The sequence below is a fragment of the Podarcis raffonei genome, chromosome 6 (assembly GCF_027172205.1).
Source record: "Podarcis raffonei isolate rPodRaf1 chromosome 6, rPodRaf1.pri, whole genome shotgun sequence".
Classification (NCBI taxonomy): Eukaryota; Metazoa; Chordata; class Lepidosauria; order Squamata; family Lacertidae; genus Podarcis; species Podarcis raffonei.
Genome location: NC_070607.1, coordinates 71,508,605 through 71,535,026, shown reverse-complemented (window position 1 = coordinate 71,535,026; position 26,422 = coordinate 71,508,605). Strand labels below are relative to the sequence as shown.

Genomic DNA, 26,422 nt, shown 5'->3' with positions numbered 1-26,422 from the left:
TTTAAAAGAAGTGTTCCCTTTCCTTCCTTCCTCACTTTTATTTTCCTCACATAACTTCATTCAATTTTGCTTTCAGGACCGGCCTCACCATTAAGCAGAGTGAGGCTGAGGCAGCTCCCTCAGGCAACTGATTTTGCATGTTATGCAAGGGCAGAAAAAAGGTTAATTTATATACTTGTTGTATTTATACTCCCAGAGGGGAGGGGTGGAGAGGCACCTATGGGATTATCTGATTTAGGAGCCAAAATAACTAGACCAGCCAAAGTTACAATGCAGCTTGACTGGGAATGTTGATGCAACGTTTGCTGTTCTGCCTTAGGCAGAAAAATGATTTGGGCCTGCCCTCTCAGAAGGGAAACCATTTCATGTTTACTTGAAGCTAATAAGTAGTCCAAAGAATATTAGTCAATTTTAAGTAAACTTGAAATAAAGGGGGTGGGGTGGGAGAGAGAAATCAGGTTTACTTGAAGCTAATAAATAATTCAAAGACTATTTATTTATCAACTTCAAGTAAACTTGAAGTGTTTTTCCTTATCCCTGAGAGGGCAGGCCCAAGTCACAGATCAAAGCCTGTTTATTTACCAGCTTTGTTCAAGTAAGCTTGAAATATTTTTCCTTATCACCTCTTTTATTCAATTTTCTCCACTCTTTTTTGGTCATAAAACAATAATGTCTGTGTTTCCTTAGGCAGCTTATAGATTTCTTACATTATTTTTTAAAGTACTGTGTATTTACTTTTATATGCTCCTCCTCCTCCTCTATATGGTATGGGTCTTCTGTGTTGCTATTTTTCTCTGACAGTGCATGTGGAAATTTATTTATTTTTTAAACCCAAAAAGAAACATAAATAGCATAAGAAATGCTATTTTTATTGATCTGTTATTAATGCCTGTTATTTATGAAATACAAATTGAACATATACCGTTAATTTCCCCCCCTTATTCTTTCACTGTTTTTTTCATATATTTTAAAGTTGCTAAATGTTCCTTTTCTTCATAGTTGACGGTTGGTGGAGATTTCTGCATTGCAGTGAGGTGGTCTAGATGACCGTTGGGGTCCCTTCTAGAGATGGGAAGGCCTGGGGAAAAACCCAGAAATTTTTTTTGGGGGGGGACCCAGGTTTTCCCCCCCAAGCCATTTTTTCTGTTTGGAAAAAAACTGAAAAAACCCTGGTGTCTCTCCCCGCCCCCCGTATTTCCAGTTTCCCCCCAGGCCTTAGATATTCAGTGTTTTCATCTCCATTTAAGTTTCCTCTCTTTTTCTATTTCGCTATGGATTTCTGCCTGACATATTGCTTTGCTGCCCTATCCCATTCCTCATCCCGACAGATCCACACTGTATATTTAAAGAACATTCAAACAGACATTTAAAGCACATGACTTATTCTGAAGAATCCTGGAAACTGTAGTTTATGAAAGGTACCTTGGTATTGTAGGTCTGTGAGGAGGAAACTGCACTGCAGAGTTCTTGGAAAGTACCCATTGCTAGCAGATGTGTTGATTAACTTGTATAGCAAGAAAACCTGCTTAATCAACACAGCCTGCAGAGCCCAGGTATTTTTGGGACAGAGTTTGAATTAATTTGGTAAAGAAATCTTATCTATTTTAGCACAGGCTACCTAAAAGTGGAGATATTGAGATGAGATTTGCTGCAGTGACAGAATGTATTTAATTTTAAAAAATTAAAAGAATGAAAGAGAAGTGCATTTTTTCACAATGGGAAGTAAATGTAGTTTGTGATGTAGTGACGGGCACCAATTATGATGGTTTAAAAAGGGTTGGATTCATGAAGGATAGCTCAGTTGGTTAGAGTGTGGTGCTGATAACACCAAGGTTGCAAGTCTGATCTCTGTAAGGGACAGCTGCATATTCCTCCACTGCAGGGGACAGGATCAGGGATGTCCAACCAGTAGATCGTGATCTACTGGTAGATCCCCAGCTGATCCTGGTAGATCATGGGATCCTTAAAAAGGTAAAGGTACCTCTGACCGTTAAGTCCAGTCGCGGACGACTCTGGGGTTGTGGCGCTCATCTCACTTTACTGGAGCCGGCGTTTGTCCGCAGATAGCTTCCGGGTCATGTGGCCAGCATGACTAAGCCTCTTCTGGCGAACCAGAGCAGAGCACAGAAACGCTGTTTACCTTCCCGCCGGAGTGGTACCTATTTATCTACTTGCACCTTGACATACTTTCGAACTGCTAGGTGGGCAAGAGCTGGGACTGAGCAACGGGAGCTCACCCCGTCGCGGGGATCCGAACTGCCGACCTTCTGACTGGCAAGTCCTAGGCTCTGTGGTTTAACCCACAGCGCCACCTGCGTCCCCACATCATAGTAGCAAAGTAAAAAAAGAATATTTGTGCATGTGAGAAGTGCTTGTGGAAAAAACTAAAAAACTCTGTGCAATCCTCCTCCAAAAAAGCTCAACAATTCTGGGACTTCCCTCCTAAAAAAAGCTCAAAAATTCTGGGCAGTCCACCCCACGCATGCTCCTCTTCCCCCCAATGACAATGGGTAGATCACTGCCAGTTTGTTTTTTATACTGGGAGTAGATCACATTCTCTTGGGAGTTGGATATGCCTGGACTAGATGATCCTCAGGGTTCCTTCCAACTCTATGATTCTATGATTTCTTTATGGGTAAAGTCATTAATGGCTACTAGGCGCAATAGCCTTTTGTTACCTTTTGTTACAGAAGCAGTGCACCTCTGACAACCAGTTGCTGCGGACAACAGCAGGAGAGGTCTATTACCTTTGTATCTTGCTTGTAGGATTCCCATAGGCATATGGTTAGCCACTGTGGTAAATAGGATGGGCTGGATTTGTGGCATGTTGTGTTGATATCATACTATTCAGTAGGTGTCTGTGGAACTAAGTGCGGCCATGCTCACTGCTTCAAAGGAGATGCAGTGGTCATAATAATTTGGGTAAGGGCCACTCTTTTCTAGGACCTTGAGTTGGCAGTTTCAACAGGCTTTTATCTTCCACCCTTGACAGAGAGCTAACTATAAAAGACTCAGCAGTATCTTGTCTCCATCTGCCCTATACTATTTAAAAATCTTCTTTATTGCTACATGGCTGACTTTCTGGAATGTGCCTTTTGTAGCTAGTCAGTGGCCCATGTTTCTCATTCAAACTTGTAATGTGCAATATAATACCACTTCTGAAGAGAGATATAATTCCTTCTTGACATGAAATCTGCTTCTTTTCACCTCTCTTGTAAATACCCTTTCAGGCCGTCAGGCTGCATCTCCTTTCTTTCCATTCCTTGTCATACTTGCTAGGGCAGTGGCTGTCTTGTTTATGACAGCATTTACCTCATGAAATATATCCCATAATTCATGCAGTTGGGGAGGGAGTAAAAGCCAGCCAGCCAACCAGCTTCAAAAGTTCTTGGCTTCCTTTGCAATGCACATAAGACAAAGAGGCCTAGAAGACACACTTATGGATCTAATAAGACACAGAGTCCCCGTGGCATCCCTGGCTTTTGATTTAGCAGTTTGGGTTTCCCATACGGCAGTAGCAGACTGTCTGAAATAGTCGGCAGTGACAGAAGGCACAAAAATCGCAGCAGGGACGAGATGGTGGCTTGCAGCTTGACCAAGTAGGCACACAGTTGGGTGGTGGTGGTGGTCTTGGTTGGGGAGGCTTTTTTTGCTGTGCCTTTTTCTGAGGAGGGGAAAAAAGGATGAAAAGCTTAATAAATCTTGGCTACAATAAAATATAATAAGAGTTCCAACAGTGTAAGGTTGCCATAGTTCAGGACACCCCAAAAGTTGTTGAGCTTTTTAAAGGAAAGCCTGCACAGTTTTTCTATTGACTTGCCTAAGATCCAAGACAAAGCACCACATTCCCCCTGGACGTCAGTTCCACCTCTGAAATCCTGTTAATCTCTGGGAAGATCCAGATGTATGGCAGCCCTGCAACAGTGAGGATTTGTTGCTCTTAAAAAATCTACTTAAAATAAAACCCCAGAGAAGGGCCATAGATCACTAGTAGAGTGTATGCTTTCCTTGCAGAAGGTATTGGGTTCAATCCCAGGCATCTCCAGTAAGGGTGAACTGAAACCCTCAAGAGTTATGGCTTGTCAGGGTTGACAATACTAGGTTGGATGAACCAATGGTCTAACTCAGTATAAGGCAGATTTCACTGTTTCTACTGGTCTGTGAAGCTGGTAAATGTAGAATATCAACATTGTTGAATAATAAAGAAGCTTAAAAAAACATTATTGAAGGTCAGGAAGAAAGTCTGTGATCCATTTTTAAATCCAATTTTTTGCATACCTGTCAATTACCGTAGTTTTACTATGGATATGTGTAGTTCTCTGGAAATAAGCTTAATTTCCTATCTAGTTGTTCTGCTGAAGGCAACCGTATAATTTTTCTTTTAGCATGTCTGGCATTCACAGATAATCTCATGGTTCAATTGATCCGACTGTATAGATTCTGATTTAGTTCTCTACTAGCAGTCAAACCTAATATCAAACTTGTAATTAGTGCCAACCCTGCCCCCCCCAAACTGTGGGATATAAAACTGTCAGTCAAGTCCAACATTCCGAGAAGACTAACTGCCTCTATGTGGCAGGCAGTTTTGTCAGTTGGTTGGTTGCTGCTAGGAGTTTTAACTGGTAACTGCTCGGATGCAGTGTTCTCATGATTCACTACTATCTAGTATATAGTTTATCTGTCATGTAACCTAAGCCTGCCTTCAGGAACAACTGTGTAAACCTGAATGAATCTGAAAGTAAAGTAGTTTATGTTAATATGATTCAGATTCATGTGTATTTTCTTTAAGAGGAACAGAAAGGGATTATCAACCAGGAAGGTATAATTATTGATAGGACTCAAACGAGTTAGCAACCCTCTTGTTGCTGCATAAACTCAAACAGAGGATCGTTTAAACTCTGCTAAATTATATAAACGTCCCCACACGAAGCATATCCAGTATACAGGCAACCCCTGATTTACACTAGGGTTATGTTCCAGATTATCACGCACTTGCATGAAATCATGTGCAATTGAAACACTTCACATATGGCACATGTGGCCACCATCTTATTGAAGCTAAGTAGTTCTGGCCAGAGTGGTTGGGAATTACAGTTATGCTTCCCAGAGTGCTTGGGAATTACAGTTATGCTGCCTTGGCTTCCATGAAGGATATTGTGTGTCTGTGTATGTATGAACTTTGGACTAAACTAGATGTGAGGTACATACCTTGCTTTTTTCTTAACTGATTTTAGAGTGTGAAGACACAGATAGGTGAGTTATATATATAAGTACAGAGATACTGTACTTGTTAATATAAGCTGGTAATATAGATATCCCCATCAGCAACAGAAATGTAAAAGTGAGAAGTCCTATAACCTGTTACTGACAACTTGAACTATTTTGACCTTGCTGACTTTTCAAGATGGATCACTCACCTTCATAGATTTCCTTTTCTCAGCCTCATTCCTGCTGAGCTTCAGGGACGTTTTGGTTAAATCTTTAGAGGGGAAAAAACATATTATTAAAGGTGTTACAATGCACGAATGTGTAACATGAAAGTAGATACTTTGAGAGACATGGATTTTCTCACATTGCTTGTCTCTGTCCCCTTATTCCAAGTAATGTGGCAAATTACAATATGTAACATGATGACATCACCCTCTGTGCCACCTCACATTTTGCTTACTTCAGGGGTAGGTGATGTAGTACCTTCCAGATGCTACTACAACACCATGTTTCATCCCCGTGAGTCCATATACAGACCGGGACGAAGGATTGACTGATGCCCCAAATAACTCAGTTGCAGGGATTCCAAAGAAATATGCATAAAATGGCAAAGTGATCAGTTCAAGTGCTTTATATCAAGGAGGTTACATACAGCAATGCAATGCAGGATTCCTTGCTGCTATACCTCAGGACGGACTCTGAAACAGCAAGCACCATGGCTTTGTTTGTGACAGGCCAATTGTATATGGGCTACTTATATAAAAAGCCAGCTACGTAAGCTGGCCCCAATTAACAACCCCTGGCTTAGAGGTCCGTTCCCCAGTCCCATCCATCTCTCAGATAAGGAAGTGGCTGAAAGGCAGCCAGCTTGAGACTTAAAGCTTCAAAGCAAGCAGATAAACATGTATGAGTTTATTTTTGCCATAAATACGAATTAGTCTTGGGGTTATCTTGACTACCAAGATGGTGTTTACAGGCCTTCCGGGACATTTGCACCATTTGGTTCTATACCCTGCCACCTCACCCTCCCTGATCATTGGTCACATTGACAGGGGGCCTGCTGAGTACATTTGGAGGGGGGTACTGTATTGCCTTTTATATGCCATACATCATGAGATGTCAATTGTAGGGTCAGAAGAACTATACATACAAAAATATACTTATGAAGAATGGGGGGGGGGGAAGAGATGGGGAGTGATGGCAACTCTATGCTTCTCATCTATCTGAGCACTAAAAAACGTTTTGGGTAACCCTTACTGAATTATATATAATCTAGTGCAACCACCTTGCTCCATATGTTCATTTGATTTTGAGCATGCCAGGTTTGCTTGAGCTTTTGAGCATTCAGCTTATCACCAGGTGACATTGCCTATAACTTTCAGCACTTGGAGACATAGCTTCTGCAACTCTCCTCCTATTTCTCCAACAGTTCTCTAACCCACCTCCTTTCTTCACCTCTTGCAGGTGAAAATAATCTCCTTAATAGGCTGGGTGGAAGTATGACATTGAAGAATTGGGTAGGTTTGGATGTAATGAGAAGCCATGGTTTCCTGCTGTGTCAGGTGTGGGGAATCATTGGTCCTCCAGATGTTGCTTAACTACAGCTTCCATAATCCCTGGCTATTGGCCATGCTTGCTGCACAGATGCTCTTACAAAAATATAGTACTGCTAAAAATCATTGTAATTCAAATCAAACCTTTATACACCACCTGGATATAAAGCCATAACTGACCCTCTGCAGACAGATGTGATCCATGTGACGCTGTCAAAATCCTATGTGGGCTGGGAGTATAAAGTGCATTGGGGCAGACAGGAAGGAATGTCTCTGCCTATGTTGTACCACTGAAATCACTGTTGCCCTACCACTTTCCAGATCAAAAATAACTCCACCCAGGAGAAAAAATGGCTGTGGGAAAGTACCCTTCTCACTCAGCTGTACATTAAATTACCTCCCTCCTGATGCTTTATAGCAATTTAGCACAACCTATGTCAGATCATGTTTCATCTAGTTCCTCTCTTGGAAATCTCACATAATAGATAATATGCCTTTTGTGTTTTAAATACACACTGAAAAGCCTTATGGTACTTGTTCATCATTTCCCTACTGAAGGATGTAATTGAAAAGGCCTACAAAAAGAGAGGTCACACCTTCTATCAGCGCTGACTTCCAGCACCTCCGCTGACATTTACTTTTGTCTTGCAGCCTTTCATCTTCCTGAATGCATCCATTGCTGCTGCTTCTAGGTCCTCAATTCCATCCTGATTTGCTTCATGTGCTCTTTGTAACTGATGATTACTCAAGAGTATAATGATCTCCATGTAATCTTGATGACAGTAAATCTATACTGATAGAAAGTGTGAAGCATCTTTTTACAGGCCTTTTCAATTACAGTCATTTCTCATTTGTCTTTTTATAGTTGTTTCTAATATAAGCAACCTCGCTTATATGCTCCCTTGCCCTTGCAGGGATTTATTTACACATACATTAATGTACATAGCAGACACATGCAAGGGTACTAGACATGTACCTTGTCTCTTTTCCTCTCTCAGTACCTTACTGTCTAGAGTCTAGAGTTTGGAGGTAGGTCTGAGTCACACAGTTATACTGTTCCTTTTTTGATTTGTTAGAAAACCCAAGGTTGCAAAACAAAGAATTTCTCTCTGCCACTCATAAGAAGAGCCTGCTGGATCAGGTCAACGGCCCATCTAGTTCTGCATCCTGTTGTCACAATGAACAGCTAGATGCCTATGGGAAGCCCAAACATAGGAACTGAGTGCAAGAGCACTCTCCTCTACTGTGGTTTCAAGAAACTACTATTCAAAAACATCCTGCTTCTGGCATAGCCATTGTGGCCAGTAGCTAGGAGCCATTCGTCATGAATTTGTCTAGCCCCCTTTTAGAACCATTGAAGTTAGTAGTCATCCCTGCCTCCTGTGGGAGTGAATTCTATTGTTTAACTATGTATAAAATAGTACTTTCTTTTGTCTGTCCTGAATCTTCAAACATGACTCTGCATTGGATGTTCCTGAGTTCTAGTGTTATGAGAGGAGAAATTTTTTTCTCTATCTACTTTCTCCAAGTCATGCATAGTTTTTTACTCTCCATTTTCTCCCTCCTTTCTCCCCTTCATCCTCTCTCTCTCTCTCACTCTCATATACACACAAGCACATGTCCTATTCTGCCATCATCCATTCATTCTTGCATGTGCAGGTCCACTGGGTAGAGAAGCTGAAAGTATCATTGGAGGTTTGGGCAGTTGTTGCTATCCTTCCCACCATTGCATCTGAAAAGCTAGCTAGAATGGATCTTGGAAAGCAGTTGTTTCTTCAGTACTGAGCAAGGAAGAAAAGTGAGCTGCTTGTTTGTTCTGATAATACTGTGGTGTTCCTCCACAGATGGCTTGTTTTTCTTCAGTGCCAGATACATAGAAATGATCTATTGCTCCTTGGCAGCTCACTTTGGGAAGGAAAGAACCAAAGAGGAGGCTAGGCAGGGGATGTTCTATGGCCTGGTGGTTCTGGACCCATTCCAAGACATCTAATTTTAGCAACTGCCTGTATATCTTCATTTTTCCAAAGTGGACTTTGTTGCCATTACAGATGGATTGTGATAACACATCTTCTACCAAACCTCATGCAAGAGATAACTGAGATCCAGTTGACTTTGTCAGAGGAAGTAGAACACAACTTTGCTCCATTCTGGTAGTAGTGAACCTGACTTTAGCAGTCAAGGTAATTATTGAGATTTATTTTACATTGCTTTTATACTGCACCCTTCAGTTATATTCTATGATGGTTTACAAAAATACTTTGGGTGGGATTCACCTAAGGAGCCACATCAGCAGAAACCCTTGCAAGGGCTTCCACTTGCACAATGGAGCTTTCCCTCATCTTCTCCCCTTATGCCCCTGAAATTACCTTGTGTGTAAGAGAGAAAGCCTCCAGAACAGCACATGGGGAGGAGGGGGGAATCATTCCATCTGGTGAGCTGAAATGCTTATGCAGACAGAATGTTCAGAATAGTGCTACATGGAATTCCAACCGATATAGCTGGTGTTCTCATTCAAGAGCATTATAAAGGAAAGCGAATTCCACTATTGTCTTTTGCAATGTTCTGTGATTTATTCCCAAGCATTTAGAAGTCATGACAATCCTTAACTTGGGTAGGCTGTATTCTGAAATGATAGCAGATTCAGGTCAATTATGAAAGCCATATTTTGCTTAGATGTTGAGCTTTCCCAATATCAAATTTACTTTACTCTCAATTTAGTTCAATTAGCTATTTGTGAACAGATGGCTAATGTAAATGTGTTTCTATTAATCCCAGAATGCCTATGAAGAGCCTTTATAAAATTAGCCTTGAAGTTTTGATTGACTCATCTGGTAACTCTGTGATGTGGTGGAGTTCATATGGGTTCAGTTTGAGTAGTCCTGGAAAGCTACCCCATAGCTTTATGCTTTTTTAAAGGATGACAGAGGCATTGGTGGGATTGTGGCGATTTGAGCTAAAGTGCAAATATAGCTAAGGGATTTACATGGATTCAGTCACTCAGTATCTAATAGGAGTATAGGCTTTTGTTTTTGAAAACGTAAAATTAATCAGCTGAATTTGAGAGGTGTTCCTTTCCACTCCTACTTGCCTGAAATGACGGTATTAGTTTATTTTAAAAATAAATAAATAATGGCAGGGCTCAGTTCCAGATTAGGTCCAGGTTGATCAAGGCTGGGCTACAGAGTACCAGAAGAGAGGCAGAGGTAAAAGAGACACAATGAGTTCTTCTTTCAGAAGTTGCATGCCTCCCAGTTCTGTTTTTAAGATTCCAAACAGAAGACTTTACTGACCTACTATTGAGATAGGTGGGAGATCCGGAAACTTGATTTTGTTACTATTTACCGTACTGTTGACGGCATTCTGCTTTTCTTCAAAGACCATGTAAGAGTAGCTGGTTATGAGCAAAGTGCAGCAGAGAAGGAAGCCAAGGAGGAAGTTCCTATATTCCATTCTGGTGAGAGAGAGAGAAAGAAAATAACACCATATTAATTTTTTGTATCAGTCACATATACCTGAGGGAAAAGAGGGTAGTGCATATAATGTCAAAGTATACAAATATTTTTGCAACGTTTCGTTCTGTCCTTCCAACTAGTCACCTTTGCTAGAATGGAGAGAATGTAAGACCTTAAGCTCACAAACCCTCTAGAAAGCCCTGGATTCACTTCTGGATTAGTTTTTTAGAAGATAAAAAGGCATCAAAAAGGATGCCAACTTTTTGTTGTTGTTGTTGCTTTGCTCTGTTTGCAATAACCTCAGTTACTCACATCAGTATGGGGTCAAAGGAAGCAAAGGCTGTTGGGTTAAAGAGGCAAAATTATTACAATAGGGCAGAAATAACAATCTCACTTTCATTTACTGATTAACCTAGCATCATCATCATCATCATCATCATCATATATTTTTATTTATATCCTGCCCTCCCCAGCTGAAGCCGGGCTCAGAGCAGCTGACAACAGTAAAATAATACAGCTATTTAAAAAGATAGACTTTCTGACGTGCTCAATTTCCAGGCTAACCGAAAAAGTGATGGATATGGATGCCAAAATTGCCCTCAAAAATAACTACCAGAGGGGACCTCCAGTGGTAGCCCCACCAAACTCCGGGGCAAAGGGGATGGGAAAATACAAACTAAACGATCTCATGTGTAAGCAAAATCTAATATTGCAACCTAAGAAGATATGCCTAACGATAAGGTCTGAGATATGGGACTGGTCAAGCTTGGAAGGAGCTAAAATTGCCCTAAGTAAAATCCTGAGAATAAAAATAGTTCATATTGATCTTCTTGCTTTACTTCCGCTAACTCAATCAAATGGTTTTTACAAAGTTATTTTAGCTTTCCGTTCGCTGAGACTACCCTTATTAATAATAAGACAAAAATGGAAATTTATAAAAATAAAAATCATACCCACAAGGGTTTTTGCGGACAGCATAGTAAAACCACTACTTGTGGAAAAGGAGAAAGAGATATTAGATTCAGAAACAAGCTCTACAAAATCGTCAAACAAAGAGATGTTGCTCTCCCCACAGAGAACGGAGGAGATTGCCTGCAGTCCGCAACCAGGAACGAACTTGGGTGGTTCCAGAATATCCAATGATGAAAGCGCCCTTATGAATTCATTTGACGAATTACAGTCACAAGAAAAAGAAAAAATAATAAATAAATTAGACAAATTAAGGGAGAAGATGTCTCAGGCCAAAAGCAAAATAGGAAACAAAGAAATTCAAACCAACAGGGCTATTGGAGGCTCAGTGGACCTTCTCAAATTTAGCCCACAGCCTCAAAATAGGTCCATAAAATCCAAGGCAACGATACAGACAATCGTCTCGCCACCCCTATTAGTTAATCTGGAACCAGCTCTTCCTGCACCTGCCGGAATGGTTATACCTACTAAAGAACAGCAAAATGTAAACAAAATTTCGACACATTCCTCAATGCCTGACCTGGAGTCATCATTATCGGACGGAGAATCTCTAGCTGATGATTTAGAAGTTCAATCCGCTACCGTTACGGACTGGACAGAAGACCCCTTGGGCCATATAAATAAGGTGATATACCCACGGAAGGAAAATCCAATAATAGTTAAAACCTGTACTGACTTAATCTCTGCTCCCCAAGGTGATAAGCTCTCTGATAAAATAAGGGATTTCAGAGAGGAGACTAGACTAAACCAGGACACTACCCCTATAGGATCGGGCGAGCAGAGCATAATTACAAATAATACAGCATTCTAAAAGCAATTCATTATAAAATCAGTTCAAATCAAATTAATGGGCTAGAGTTCTGCAAAGTAGCCAGAATATTATCACCACTGCCACAAGATAGGAAACACCTTTAAAATTTTGTTTCTATGACAAGATCTGTTTAACTATATTTTTGACTGGCTCCAGGAAGAAAATACATGCAATGTAATTGAAATAACTATGATTTGGCTTCTACAATTCGAAAAAAATCTGGTATACCAGAACAGGGAATGTAAACTGTAAACTGTTGTCAATGTGCAAATAATTAAAATAGAATTAAAAAGGGCTCCTTTTATACCCCTATGCCCTGTTCCTGCTATGTTGCATTCTTACAATTTCTCTTTGTTACTGTAAAGTAAATATTTGTCACTGCCTTTTGCTGAAACAATTGAAGTTATTGTTGAAGCATTGTGAAGACATACATAAGAGAAAATACGAAGCACCTGATTGCTTGCATAAGGCAAGAGGAAAGTAAAGTATCAGCTTTCTTTAATCCATGAACAAACAATTAAACCCAAGTGAACACTATCAAATCAACTGAAAAATTCCAGTGGTGATCAAATTTAAGCAGCCATTTCCAAGTCAAACAGTTCCAAGTTTATCCATTCTTAAATATCAACTTAGTCCCATAAAAACTGCTGAACACATTTAAACTCAGTCATATTAACAACAACAACAATTTATTATTTGTACCCCACCCATCTAACTGGGTTGCACTGGCCACTCTGGGTGGCTTCCAGCATATATATAAACATTAAACCTTAAAAAGCTTCCCTATACAGGGCCACACTAAGAAGCTATTTTTAAATATCCCCAGAGTTAGGGGTGAGAGCTATGTATATAAATAAATAAATAAATAAATGGAGAGATCCAGTATTTTATTGTAGCTGAGATTTGACACATCTCCTCAAAACCATAATGGAGCTCCCCACCCTGAAAAAACCCAGAGCCAAATGAAGATAGGTTGTGGGTGCTCAGTGCACACTGGATGCTTTTGGACTGTTGCAGGAGGATGGGGAGATAAATATTTGGGGAGAAATAATGGAACGGCTGAATCACTATATATAGTAACATTTTATTTCAGTGCCCCACTTCTTGTTTTCTATTTTTAAATTGAACTTGTACACTGTCTTGAAATCCAGTATGGTAAAACACAAACCAACACTTGTTGCGTTGTGGATTATCTCCATAATATTTTGCACAAAACATGTTAACCACAATCCCACACAAGGTCAAGTATGCTTAAGTTCAATGAAATCAGCTTCATGCTGGTTTGTATCACCCATCACAATAAGTTATGGCCTGCTATAATTATGCAAATTGTTTTATTACCCAATTGATTAGGGGGAAAATGACTCTCAGGGTTCTTTCCCACTCTACAGTTCTATGGTTTTGACAGCTATCAATAAACAAGAACACAGAAAAGGTTTGTTTTCAGACTTTTAAATAATTTTTTATATGCCCGTCTACCTTTGGGAATCATTATGTTGGTATGGGAAACTGTCGTGTGATGGGCCAATGGCCGTAATAAAGATCAATACAATACAATACCTTTGGGAATGTTACATATTGAGAACACATTCAAACCAATTCTCACCACATAATCCCAGAGAAGATAAGGTGCAAAGACTTGTGTGTGATGTGTATGTCTGTGTGCAGGATATAGTACATTTTAATCATTATTCATGAATGTTAAAACCATCCCACATTGAATATGTATTATGAGATTCATGCTATTTAAGAAATAGACCTTAAAAACCCCCAACTTAAGCTCGAAACACCACTCATATACATATATTTTTGCTTCATTCTTTTTCCATCTAGCCCTTTATGCAGTTCTTAAACTCAGAACTAATCCTATCTGTTACAGTTAGTCTGCATCGATTGATCACAGTCCATGACAGTTATGAGTGCAGAAGCTCACTGGAGTCAAAGGGCTTCGGTTCTGTGATGCATTATGGCTATCGGTGTGTTCTAGATATGACGTGCATAATTTGTTAAGTATAATAAATCCCCTTCTGTTTTGCAAGTGCATCAGAATCCATTCGTTTCAGGAAAACCAGACATATATCAATTATTCATATTATTCAGTGCCTCCAGATGGCCTTGATCTCTCAATACAAATTATTTCATAGTTACCTTCTCTGGAGCAGCTCTCTAGGACTTCTCTGTCCTCTCCTTTCAGTTCATTTGTAAAGAGCAATGAGTCTGTTCATTGGCATTAAATGTTAGTTTTTAAACTTGTTGACAGGGGAAAAAAGACGACCACAGAGCAAAGCTCTATCAGTAGGGAAATGCACAGTGAAAGTCTGTGATCACGCCTTCTTACCAATAATATATTTCAACTCTAGGGCATTTTTCCATTCTGGAAAATTCACTGGCACAATGCCACATCTTAATATGGAACATAGCCTGGGCCAGCTGATTGCTCCTGTTAAGACTTTGTCCGGGTTAATAAAACTACACTAGCTGAACTAATTTAACAGAACATATTTAAATTTTTGCAAATATTGAATTTAGGCTCACATAAACCAGCTGAGCTCTTGTTGAAATCAATTTAGCTCAAACCATCTGTAGCAAAACCAATGGATTTACAGTATTTTTCCATGTATAACACTCCCCCCCATGTATAAGACACCCCCTATTTTTGGGAACTCCAGATTAAGAAAATGGGGGGAAGATTGTGTCCATGTATAAAATGACCCACAATTTTGAACATAATTTTTTTTATTATAAAACCTCATCTTATACACTGATAAGTACAGTAAGTGCTATGTAAACTGGTTTAAAGAAGAATGACCAGATAGTAAGTTTGCACTTGATCTGCTGCTATAATGTGGAGATTTACGGGTTAGGAGCAAAACTGAATCTGAGTAAGTAGTGCTAAGTTACACATCACACTGAAACATTAGTCCCTGATGCTTGTGCTGGAAAGGGTATCCGGTAGACAATTCCAGATACTTCGTTTGCTCTTCTCAGCCATGGCAAGGATGTTCACACATGTCCTAAGTTGTTGTGGTGGGCATTTTGCCAGGCTGGCACAAAGAGGGGAAATACATTAATTGAAGAGGGCATCTCAATGCACACTCCTTAATCATCTCTAGGATGACCTATAGAATGCTTTATGGCTCAGCCACACTTCTGCTTATCCCATGCCTAGGACGCATGGGTCTGGGTAGTTTACCGCTTGTCACATGCTTTCTAGACACAAGTCTGAGTGGTTTTCTGTTTACTCTACCACTTTCTCCAGGAAAACCCATTCTTTAGCACCGAATTGGAGCAAACATCAATCCGCAGAGAAACTGATGTTTGCTCCAATTCCATGGTAAAGTTCAGAGTTTTCCAAGGGAAGATGTCAGGATAAGCTGAAGTCTGTCAAAAAAAGAAAGAATGAGCTGAGATGCAGAAGTTTCCATGTGCAGTCTCTGTGTGATAAACTCACAACAGAATGTAACCTTTGTGGCATGTGGCTTGCCTTGGCCTTTTTAGGACTGTTGTGAAGGTTTTCAAAAAGAGTTGCTTATTAAAAGGAGCTATAGTTATGATAAATATTAGTCTGCATAGTATTTATGAAAGGAGTAACCTCAGATAGTCTTAAAGGAATTCTACTTTGTTCTATCGTGAAAAGATAGCCAACCTTTTGTCCAGCTTTCTAATCGGTACTGATGGCAAGAAGATACATTTCTTGTACAAGGAACCGGACAAACTTCGTGTGTGTTTGTTTGTTTGTCTGTATGTATGTGGTGTGTGCGTGCGCAGTACCTTGTGTATGTAGCACTAAGAAGGAAACATAAAGCTAGAAAGTATATAAAGATTCTGAAGACTGAGTTCTTGCAGTTACCAGTATTGCTCCAAGAGCATGTTATCTCCTTTGTTGCTTGAGAAACTAATTCTTCTATAAGAGCTATCTGAATGTTTGCCAGCTAGCCCATATTCACTTTGCATTAGGATTGCCATATTTCAAAGAGTGAAAATCTGGACACAAAAGTTTTCGACGAACGAATCCCGGCTATGTCCAGGAAATTCCGGATGTATGGCAGCCCTATGCTGCATATTTGTAAAAATATAACATTTCCAAAAAAACCCCTGTGTGTCTAGATTTATTTTGGGGGGTTTATATTTTATCCTCACAAACACCCTGTAAAAAGCTATAATTTATATCATTTGCATATATCATTTGCATTCTTCCCGGTAAGCAATGTGTTCTGGGCAGTTAATGATAAACTGAAGCTGAAATAAACCCTGAAATTTACTACCAACTGGGGTCATGGGAAGCTGAGAACCACTAGTATTAACCCTACAACTGGGATCATCCTTGGAGTTTGGGGCATGAGGAGAGTAGGCTACTATCTAGCATACCCCAAACAATGTTTCGGTCAGCAATTTATAAAAAGGTTTATTCTACTTTATGCCAGTCCCCCCAATTCACTGCTCATGCATAATACAGTTCATGTTATTTCGAACAAGAACATGCAATCAGCTTTTTGTTTGTTTGTTGTTTACAACAATTTGGGCCTCATTTAGAGATGCTTTAGGAAATTGATCTTTGTGAATTTCAATACAAATTGACCTGATCTGAACCACCAAGACTAATGTCCAGATAGGAACTTACAGTGCAATTCTCCCCATGCCTATTCAGAAAGAAGTTCTATTGAATTCAATGATGCCTACTTACAGGAAAGTGGTGTTCAGTCTAAGCTATCCACTGGCTTTTAGTTTTGATGTCAAAAGTATCAAAATATGTTTAAAGCATGTATTTTGAGAGAAAATATGTTTAGAATGGCATTTTTAAATACTTAAGTGAAAATTGACATTATTTGGCAGATTAATGTGGAAACAGCTTGGGTGCAAATTAATAGACTATTTCGTTTTATTCGGGGAGATTTCAATGGGAAATTAAGTAGCTTTCCTTCTATGAAATTACATAAATTCTATTAATTTCTAAATGCACCATTATTTAGTAGGATACCCCTACCACTACGGTATTAATATTTATTATAAAATACCAGTATTAAAATTTAGTCTCCAGTCCTCGAACTGTACCTGGAAGGAAACTAGATGCCAGTTAGCTGATACAGAAAAATATAATACTGTGGCTTTAGGTTTCATAAGTGTATATCATAGTGGCAAAATTCAAGGACTGAAGGATACAAGTCATGGAGCAAGATGTTCTCCATACTAGATGGCACATTGACATTGATAATAATAATAAGCAAACAACTTTTTAAAATGACACATCTGGCAATGATTGTCTGAATTGCACTAATGTCACACAGGGTGAGCCAAGTCAGCGTTATCAAGTTGTGTGAGAATTCATAAACAAAAGCAAGTTGCTGAAAAGCTAGATGTTGTAAACAGCTTGCATAAAGTTCTGTCCAGTATGAAGGATCAAGAGGATAGGTAGTTCAGTTCCCAGTGATACTTGACGTGACAATTGAAACACTTTTGTACAAGGGCTCAGACTGTTTATGAGTCTTACAAACCAACCAACCAACCAACCAACCAGCCACTCCAATATATCTGAATGCGGAGGGATGCAAAGAACATTCTGGGAAACAATAGGGTTGGTGCCATCTTATGCCATTCCCACACATATATTAATCTTCGGGGGGGTGGGGGGGAGGCCAAGTGGGAAGCTTTCAGTGGCTTGAATGCAACGCATAGTTGTCTAAATCACACAGTAACAGTCTATCTAAATTGTTAGTAGCAAGATAGATTTCTTCCTTCATTCTCTGTGGATTATTTATCATGTTTATATACTGGCAGTTTATAATTTAAATTACTAACACAATGAATGATGCAAAATAATCTCAGGCTGTTTTCAGGAGGTGATGACACTTGCTCCCTAGCTTCTGCTTTCCCTCAGGGCAGCCAGATCTTAAGTAGCCCAAGGAAGGTGAGGTTGGATTCCCAAGCAGTTCTTTCAGGATACTTCTTTCAAGGGCTGATTGTTATTTGCTTCCTGCCTGGGCGTCTGCTCTTTTGGCTTTGCTCAAGGCACACACAGGTCTTTCTGCTTTTGGAAGTGGTGGATAATACAGCCCCAGTAGTATCAGCTTGCTTTGGTTTTATTTTCTTCATGTTCATTAATAGATTTATTCGGTATCATATGTGGATTATTGCCTAAGCTATGGATGTCTAACAGAGACCTAGAGTGCGAATATATGTAGATATTATTTGAATTCATTGTACAGTGGTACCTTGGTTCTCAAACTTAATCTGTTCCAGAAGTTTGTTCCAAAACCAAAGCGTTCCAAAACCAAGGCACGCTTTCCCATAGAAAGTAATGCAAAACGGATTAACCCATTCCATACTTTTAAAAACAACCCCTAAAACAGCAATTTAATATTAATTTTACTATCTAACAAGACCATAGATCCATAAAATGAAAGCAATAATAAACGTACTGTACGATAAAATAAATAAGACAGTATTGTAGATGATAAAAATTTAAATTATTATTTTTTCTTACCTGCACTGATGATAGTCATTGTTCGGATGGGGGGCTTATCCATTTCCACAGTCACACAATCAGTAGCTGAACTGGGTTCCACACAGTCACAAAAACAAATTAACCGAAAAAAGCCTCAAAATCAAAAATGCAAAATAAATAGCAAAAACAAAAGCGCCAAACTTAATCTGTTCCGGAAGTTCGAAAACTAAGGCGCAGCTTCTGATTGGTGCAGGCACCCCGGATACAATAGCCAACAGCTGCACCAGACATTCGGCTTCTGAAAAACACTTATTTCCAGGTCTTCGCTGTTTGAGAACGAATGTGTTTGAGTACCAAGGCATTTGAGAACCAAGGTACCACTATAATCATAAAAATAATGCAACTGCTTTAGCCTAGTGTATGCTTTTCAGAGGGGCAGAGCAATTCTAACCTCTGTCAAAGTCCAGTTGAGGGAAGTTACCACATATAAAGAGGCTATATCAACCAAAGGCAACATGAGATGATGTCACTGGTGTTAAGAGACCAATAGATCTGGACAAGTCTCATCTTGAACTGGGCTGGGAAAAGACATGGAGACCTGCCTGCCTTGCTGTTTATGCTGAGTCCAAAGCTATGGGTTTGGGGGCCTCCCTAGAAATCTTATAGGGAAGCAAGATCTGTTGAAGTGTTAATGCTGTGAACTCTTCCATCTAATGCTCAGCTTGCATATAGGTGTGTAAATAAAACTATATATCACAAAGACACCACTGTCTCCAGTAACCTTCATTCAAAGGAAATCAAGCCCAAGATATATGCTGACAGCCCTGAAATCTTTCATTATTTGGAAATTGTGGTGCAGCTAACAATATAAATAAATAGGAATGCAAGATACATATTATTAATTAATTAATTAGTTAAATTTATTAGTTACTCTTTTTTTACTCAACTCAGAGTGACTTACAAAACAACAGTATACACATATAAAATGGAACAACTGTAGGGTTTTTTGCATATTTATCTTGGAGTTTTTAAGCACTGGCTTGCATAAATTTCTTTTGTAGTAGAAGAAGAGAAGAGTTTGGATTTGATATCCCACTTTATCACTACCCAAAGGAGTCTCAAAGCGGCTAACAATCTCATTTCCCTTCCTCCCCCACAACAAACACTCTGTGAGGTGAGTGGGGCTGAGAGACTTCAAAGAAGTGTGACTAGTCCAAGGTCACCCAGCAGCTGCATGTGGAGGAGCGGAGACACGAACCCGGTTCCCCAGATTACGAGTCCACCGCTCTTAACCACTACACCACACTGGCTCTCAGTAGATCTTAAGAAAGTCCATGACCCTGCTGCTGGCTTCATAGCCATTATGGGGAGCATCTTAAATGAACTTTTATGGTTCCTATTTGGAACTTCCCTAATTGTGAAACCATCATGTGGTACAATTTAACTATGAAAAATTCAATGCCACTGCTCATAAAAATCTTACTCTGAAAAACAATAGGTTGCTACTACAGGCATATAAGGAAAGGGGAAGGGTGAAGTGAACTTAAAAGCTCTTGTTTGTTTTCATTTGCATACAATCTAGTTGGCATGTTCAACAGTGTTGGGTAAAGTGGGGTCATCACAAATACTGATTCTCAGTTAGATCAGTGCATTTCAAAGATTCTGCCTGAGAATACTTTCCATCAACATGTCTATAGAGGATCTCCTTTATGTTGCAGAGAATTGTGTGAGATTTACTAGAGCACACATTCATGCAGAGTGCTGCTATCCAGGCCTGTTGGGCTCTGCATGCATGAGAGGGCACCTAGAACCACAGTCAAGACTGCTTTTTGTTGAGTATTGTAAGGGAAACTGTAACGGAAACCCTGTTTGAAATGGATCCAGACAATCCCAGAAAAAGCTCCAGAAGCCCCTGAGTGAAGAAGTCAGTATTTATTTATTTAATATTTCTACCTCACTTTTCACTTCATCTGGGGGTCTCAAAGTGACTGGTAGAAAATGGAAAATATACAATGTACAACATTTAAAACATAGATTAAATAATCAGAGATTGAAACAAAGACCACCACAAAAAATGCACAGAAGACCAAGAAAATCTGACAGGTTGCCCCAGAAAAGCTCAACAATTTGGGTTTGTTCCACCAAAAAAGCTGTCGGGAATTTTACTTTTTGAAATATGGCAACCCTAGATGTAACATCGTGTAGCGAAGAAGCAGAATCAAGCCTCCCCTTCCCCCTCCCTAACTGGAGATAAACTCCAATTCGCTTTATCATTATGTGTGAACTGGGAAAAGCCTGGTCCCTTTAAACTGTGATTTGTTTTAACAACACGGGATTACAAATCATGGTTTGATCCTCAACAAACCATAATTGAAAGTAACTAAAGATCCCCTGTCTGGTGCATCTAACAATACACAATGGTTAGTTGAAAACAAGCAGTGAATGCTTCCTATCTCCTCGTGGCTGTGCCAGAGATGGAGAGGAGAGCATGTGAGCCCTTTGCTCATTTCTGCTTGTTAGCATTATATCTGAAATTCAACATTAAGTTTGTGACATTTCTATCCAAAGCCCAAATGTATACAAGAATAGAGTGACCCATTCACTGCAACAGTAATAGGCGGTAATCGTATTATCATGATGAGGGTCATGGAGAATTTTCCAGACACAGAGAACCATGAATTCAAAATGGCTAGTCATATAATATAATTAAGTTAATTTCATTTACATTAGTAAGTTCATTTTATTCAAGTCGATTTAATATCTGAAATTACCTGAAAGTATTATTATTATTATTATTAAAAAATGTGTTGAATTAAACAGGATCTCCACAAAAGCAAATTTGTGTCGCAAAAGACAAAGTTACATTGTTCATCACAAAACATAACTTGTGTCCACATATCTGTCAGTCACATGGTTATAAAAATAACCCATTTCTCTTTCAAAAGTCCATCAGTTTGCCTGCTTTTACTGTTTTTCTTTATTTTTTCTACATATAATGGTTAATTATATCTAAGTTATAGAACTAACTAAGTTATAGACAAGGACAAATAGTGTCTGTTTCTGTGGGCAAAATTCCAGTATTTAAGTGTTGATCAAGGAAACAGAATTTGATCTTGTGCAGACTATTTTGCATTTTCCCTGCGTACTAGAAACTTTTATTTTCTCCTTCCTGCAAAAGCAACAACACCCCTGAGAAGGGAAAAGAAAGGACTTAAAACTGAGGAAAATTTATAGATGTTTAAGAGAACAATTGCCAGTATGATTTTATTATTCTAAATTACAAACCAGAAGTCACCATAGTCTTTGGAAGCAAAAGGAGATCCTACAGAATCTTTCAGACACTTTAAAAATGATAAGAATTCCTCTCCCGAAAACAACCAAGCCAACAAAAAGTACAAAAGATGGATTTCTTGTGATACAAAATGTTGCTTCATTTTGGAATAATGATAAAATTGAAAATATGTAATTAAAAGGGGAAAAGAAATACTGAATATTGTTAAAACAGGAAACCAACATTCAGAATACTAATATGCAATAAATTACTTTGTAGTTATATGGAAGAAGTTTATAATCATTCTACTGCCATTTAGTCACCACTTACTTACACAAGAAAACACCTCTGATCATGCAACTTGTTTTTTTGTTTTATCAGGCAACTTGTTATAAATTAAAAATAAATAGATCCTTCTTTTATTTTCAGTAGTGTAACAATGTGTAAGAAATGAACAATGTGTAAGAAATGAAAGAACAATGTGTAAGAAATGAAAAACGGTTACTATTGTCTCCACGGAGTGATTCCAAAACTTTCAGAAAACAATGAAAGAATACTAAATAAATGCTGCCCCACTTAAAACGTCATACACCATTCCTAAAAATGCAGATACCGAATGTATTTGACCAGAATACATTTTTTAGTATAAAAAAGTGAAGGAAACAAAATCAAAAAGAATCTTTTGAACCAAAGTTAGAAGAAGTAAAATTGATAAGATTAATGAAACAAATGAGCTCAGTGTAACAAGTGATGATAAAGTTTTGTTTTAAATGTTAAAAAGGAGAGCAAATACAGCACAATATTTGAATATTAGGAAGATCTGAGTACCGGTAACTCTTGGATTCACTTTTTCATCCCACCAAGCCATCCTTTGGGGTCTGGCTGGAAGTGGGAAATGGAGAGTCTAAAATGTAAACTTTTCTCCATAAAAGTATGTTAGAATGCAGAATTTATCAGAAAAGGCATTATTAATATTTTCCTATGAAAGTAGCAAGTGGCTACTGCATTCAGTACTCACTAGTGCAAATCAGAGCAGCTTTTCTTTCTTGTCGTCCTCTTGTCGTCTTGTCTGAAGAGAATACGAGCGATGCTCCTGGAGTTTTTGCTGTCACCCTCGTCCCCTAGGATTGCTGCAAACCTTTTCCTCTTCTAGCCTTTCTACATAGAGCCACACCGATTTGCAGCCAAATTAATCAGAGTACCTGGATGGGCTCCCCCCCTCCCACTTTAATTTACTGCATGTGGTCAGGTGTCTTTTTCCGCTCCGCATGACTCTTCAAATCATTTGCAAACAGGAAAAGAGTGTACTTGAACTTAATCCTGTGTAATTTTAATCATAGAAAAAAGTCCACTGAGTGCAATGAGAACATCCCCAGATGCAAGCCAGACACAAATAATTGCTAGAAAAGCATTTGGAATAGTTCTTTGGTAAAATATCAAACCCTTCCGTAAAGTCCAGTTTTATCTGTTGACTAGGCACAGGCTTTGCTGGCTTTGATGAATGCAAAAGGATTGGACACTCACTCACAGCCCTAGTATAGTTCTAGCCTTTCCTTAAGTCTGAGGAGAAGAAGAAACCTGGCAATGATTTGAAATTGAAAAAGCAAGCGACGTCTTAGTTATTTTTAAATACTTTAAAAATGCATAGAAAGAAATTAATAGTCCCAGTAATGACAAATAGCAGGTATGAGTTATAGGAGTAGCAGTTTAAAATTGTGTGTATCAAGGTTGGGCTTTTATACGTTCCAGTCTCCCCTAGTCAATTTCACAAGTGTGCTCTTAATTGATTCTGCATTGGTTTACACCACTCCATGCAACGTATATATATTTTTAGTGCTGAACTGAAAATACTGCTGTACTGCCATAGTCCGATTTGCAGACTGCAAAATCATGCTTGCGTTTTTGTGATTTCTTGGGGGATGTTGAAAGAAAGTCTAGAAATGTAAACCAAGAGGCTTATTTGGGTACAAGGTGCCGGTGCACCCAACTCAGGCTCCCCAACTTTGCTCCTCCCTTCCTCCAGAGGGGAAGCAGACCATGGAGCAGCAGACTTTGCATGATATCCAAATCAGGGCTGAGAAACCATGATCTGAAATGAATGTTCACTCTTGGTTTGTGGTTTGCTTGGGAGCAACAAACAATGAGCGCTGAGTCAGAAGTACGGTAATTCTAAGCCATACTGTTATCTGTTTTCTCTCTGGATAAAGATTAGAGTAGATCAGGAGTGCTGGAACTACTGTTGTTTGTTAAGGGTGCTGGGAACTGTAGGTTTTGAGGCATGAACTACAATTTCCAGGATTCTTTGAGAGAAGCCATGTGGTCTAAATGCACATTGAATGCACTTTAAATGCATGATGTGATTCTGCCATTTGTATTACATCTGAATATGGCCAACAGTCACACATGCCTCAATACAGTGATGTTTTCAGCCTTAATGTGGGTGTAGAACCAGCTCTCACTTTTAGACTCAAGTATGCATGACCATGTTCAGAAACACCTCTTTCCCTCCTGCTCTTCCCCCTCCATTTTTATTTTGAACTTTCCCCTCCTGATAGAGTAATATGTAAATCCAAATTTTATAACGCTAAGTGGTAGAAATAAAAGTTACTGATTAGCATCCACTGAATCATGGAACTAGGTCTGTATGCCCCACAAAGTATTGAGCATGTGTTTGTTGAAAAGCAGCCTCCAGTGCCATAAGGAAAATGGATCATTATGAAAGCAATGGATATTTCAAAATTAGCTTTTAATATGTCATGGAAAATCTGCTGTTCAAAGTGTATGTGGGGGAGTGAAAAATTGTAATTAGAATTCCCAATTCCAAAGTGGCTCTTTGGATTGAAATGGGAAATGGTACTTTACAGTGCAAGCTTATAACCTGATTCCCAGGTATGGGTGAATATCTCAGTTTTGATTTCTCTGTTTCTCATTTTCAAAGCTTAGCATTGTTTCTTCATATTTCTACATCCAAGTTTTGTTTTTTCAGGTCCTCATGAAAGTTCACCAACATTTCACTACAATTTTCTCCTAATATACACATGTTTATATATACTTTTTGCCTAATATACATATTTTGCAAAGCAATTGTGCTTTTGTATGCTATTTTCATTAATGTATGCATTTATATGCACACTTTACCTGAATACTATATGAGTGTTTTTGTATATTTACATTGGCTGGAGAACTGCACTGCAAAATCTGGAGGAGTTTGCATTCTGAAAGATGACTGTGTCCCGTTTTGCTTATTGTTTCGGAAAGTGTAAATTTCATAGGTTTGGCTATAAATGTGAGCTGAATTTTTGCCCCATCCCTACTCCCAGGCAAGCGGGTAAACAATTGCAGCTTTAATGTCAGTTCACCTGAAACCACTTGGACATACCAAAGAAGGAGAGAGGGGAGGGAGAAGCATACGGACAGAACCAGTACTTAGCAGTTCAGATTACACGTAATGCTAAGGCAAACTTTGCTCTAAACCCAGACCCATGGTTTGTCTTCTCCAGACTAATTGTGGTTAAAGATTGTTGTTTGTCTGGAGCAAGACAAGCCAAAAGCAAGGGTTTGGGCAACATACTAAGCCAAACCATGGCTTGACACACAACAGCAGCAACAGGCCAGATATGAAGAACAATGTAGCCATAATCTCCGTTTTGGGAGCTCACATGCTTGCTCATTTATACTAAGCTGTGTGTAATGGCTTTAGGGGTTGCTTGTGCGTAAGTTACCGCCGCTCTGGGCTAGGTTGGCTGGTTAAACAGTTTCTCACTGGACAGCCATCCACTCCGTGGCTGTTCAGTCGCTGGCAGAATCCGTCAGTGGGTGTTTCTTAAACCTCTTCCAGCAAAGAAGTTCTTTGATGCCAAGTCGCCGCCTACTTTCCCTGCGCGGAAGTCTTCTGCGCAGGGTGGGTGTGGGCAGCGGAGGACCTGTGCTCTCCTCGCTGGTCTCCCGCGAAGAGTCCTGGAGCCCCCTCTCTGCTTCCCCCATCGGGCCCCCTCTATCCCTGGTGTTGCGCTGATTTTCTTCCCCAGCCGGAGACCTGCCTCTCTCCCTGCTTGGCCCCTCTCCAGCATCGCTGTGGAGCCTCGCCTCCTCCGCTAGTTCCGATGGCAGTTCCCTGACATCCATCTCCCCCCCAGAACCTCCTCCACCCCCGGCCCGGCCTTTGGATCCAACTTCATCCCTGTCCTCGGCCGACGATGCAGGGAATCCCCGGAAGGAGCTGTCGCCATCCTCAGAGGATTCAAAACCCGCTTCCCACCCGCTCTGATCTCTCCCCGCGGGGTGGGTCTCCCAGTCTGAATCCTCCCTCTCCGACGCTTCTCCTCCCTCCTCTTCGGAGGCAGGAAAACCCTCAAAGTCCTCCTCATCGTCGGTGGTGCCACATTGCTCCTCCCTGAATCTCGCTGGTGGCTTTGGTTTGTGTGGGAACCGACTGTGGAACTCTCCTACTAGATACCCGTCATTGATTGCCTCCGTGGGAACCCACGTGTCTTCTGACCGGGGTTCTCCCTCCCAAGCTACCAAGTACTCTACCTTGCTCCCTCGCCACCTGGAATCGAGTATTTCTGTGGCTTGGTTGTGGTGTTCCCTCTCCTCTACCTGCGGGTGTGTGGTGACTTCTCCCTCCCGTCCCGGGAATTCCCGCCCCTCCCTGTACGGAGAGAGTAGGGACCTATGGAACACCGGGTGTAACTTCATGCTGTCAGGCAGCTTGAG

At 39.9% G+C, this 26,422-nt stretch overlaps 1 protein-coding gene and 1 long non-coding RNA gene across 4 annotated transcripts in view; one reads left to right on the top strand and one right to left on the bottom strand.

Annotated features, from left to right (window-relative positions):
- Positions 1-1,166: 1,166 nt before the first annotated feature.
- The window catches only part of ASIP (agouti signaling protein), an 82,295-nt gene continuing 57,039 nt past the window's right edge, over positions 1,167-26,422 (bottom strand). The window contains exons 1-4 of one of the 2 annotated variants that reach the window (XM_053393951.1): positions 22,725-24,236; positions 10,052-10,212; positions 5,418-5,479; positions 1,167-3,664 (exon numbers count right to left, since the gene is read on the bottom strand). In XM_053393951.1, the coding sequence (XP_053249926.1) occupies positions 3,488-3,664; positions 5,418-5,479; positions 10,052-10,211 (399 nt within the window). In that variant the 5' untranslated portion in view covers position 10,212; positions 22,725-24,236 and the 3' untranslated portion in view covers positions 1,167-3,487. Of the gene's footprint in view, positions 3,665-5,417; positions 5,480-10,051; positions 10,213-22,724; positions 24,237-26,422 lie in introns of those variants that run through there. The other variant, XM_053393950.1, reaches the window with a different exon arrangement.
- Positions 4,601-22,061, top strand: LOC128416330 (uncharacterized). 2 transcript variants are annotated; one of them, XR_008331191.1, is made up of 3 exons: positions 4,601-4,738; positions 8,810-8,941; positions 21,986-22,061. It is a non-coding gene; the product is annotated as an uncharacterized LOC128416330 (long non-coding RNA). The 2 variants fall into 2 exon arrangements; XR_008331190.1 differs by lacking the exon at positions 21,986-22,061 and adding an exon at positions 20,154-20,259.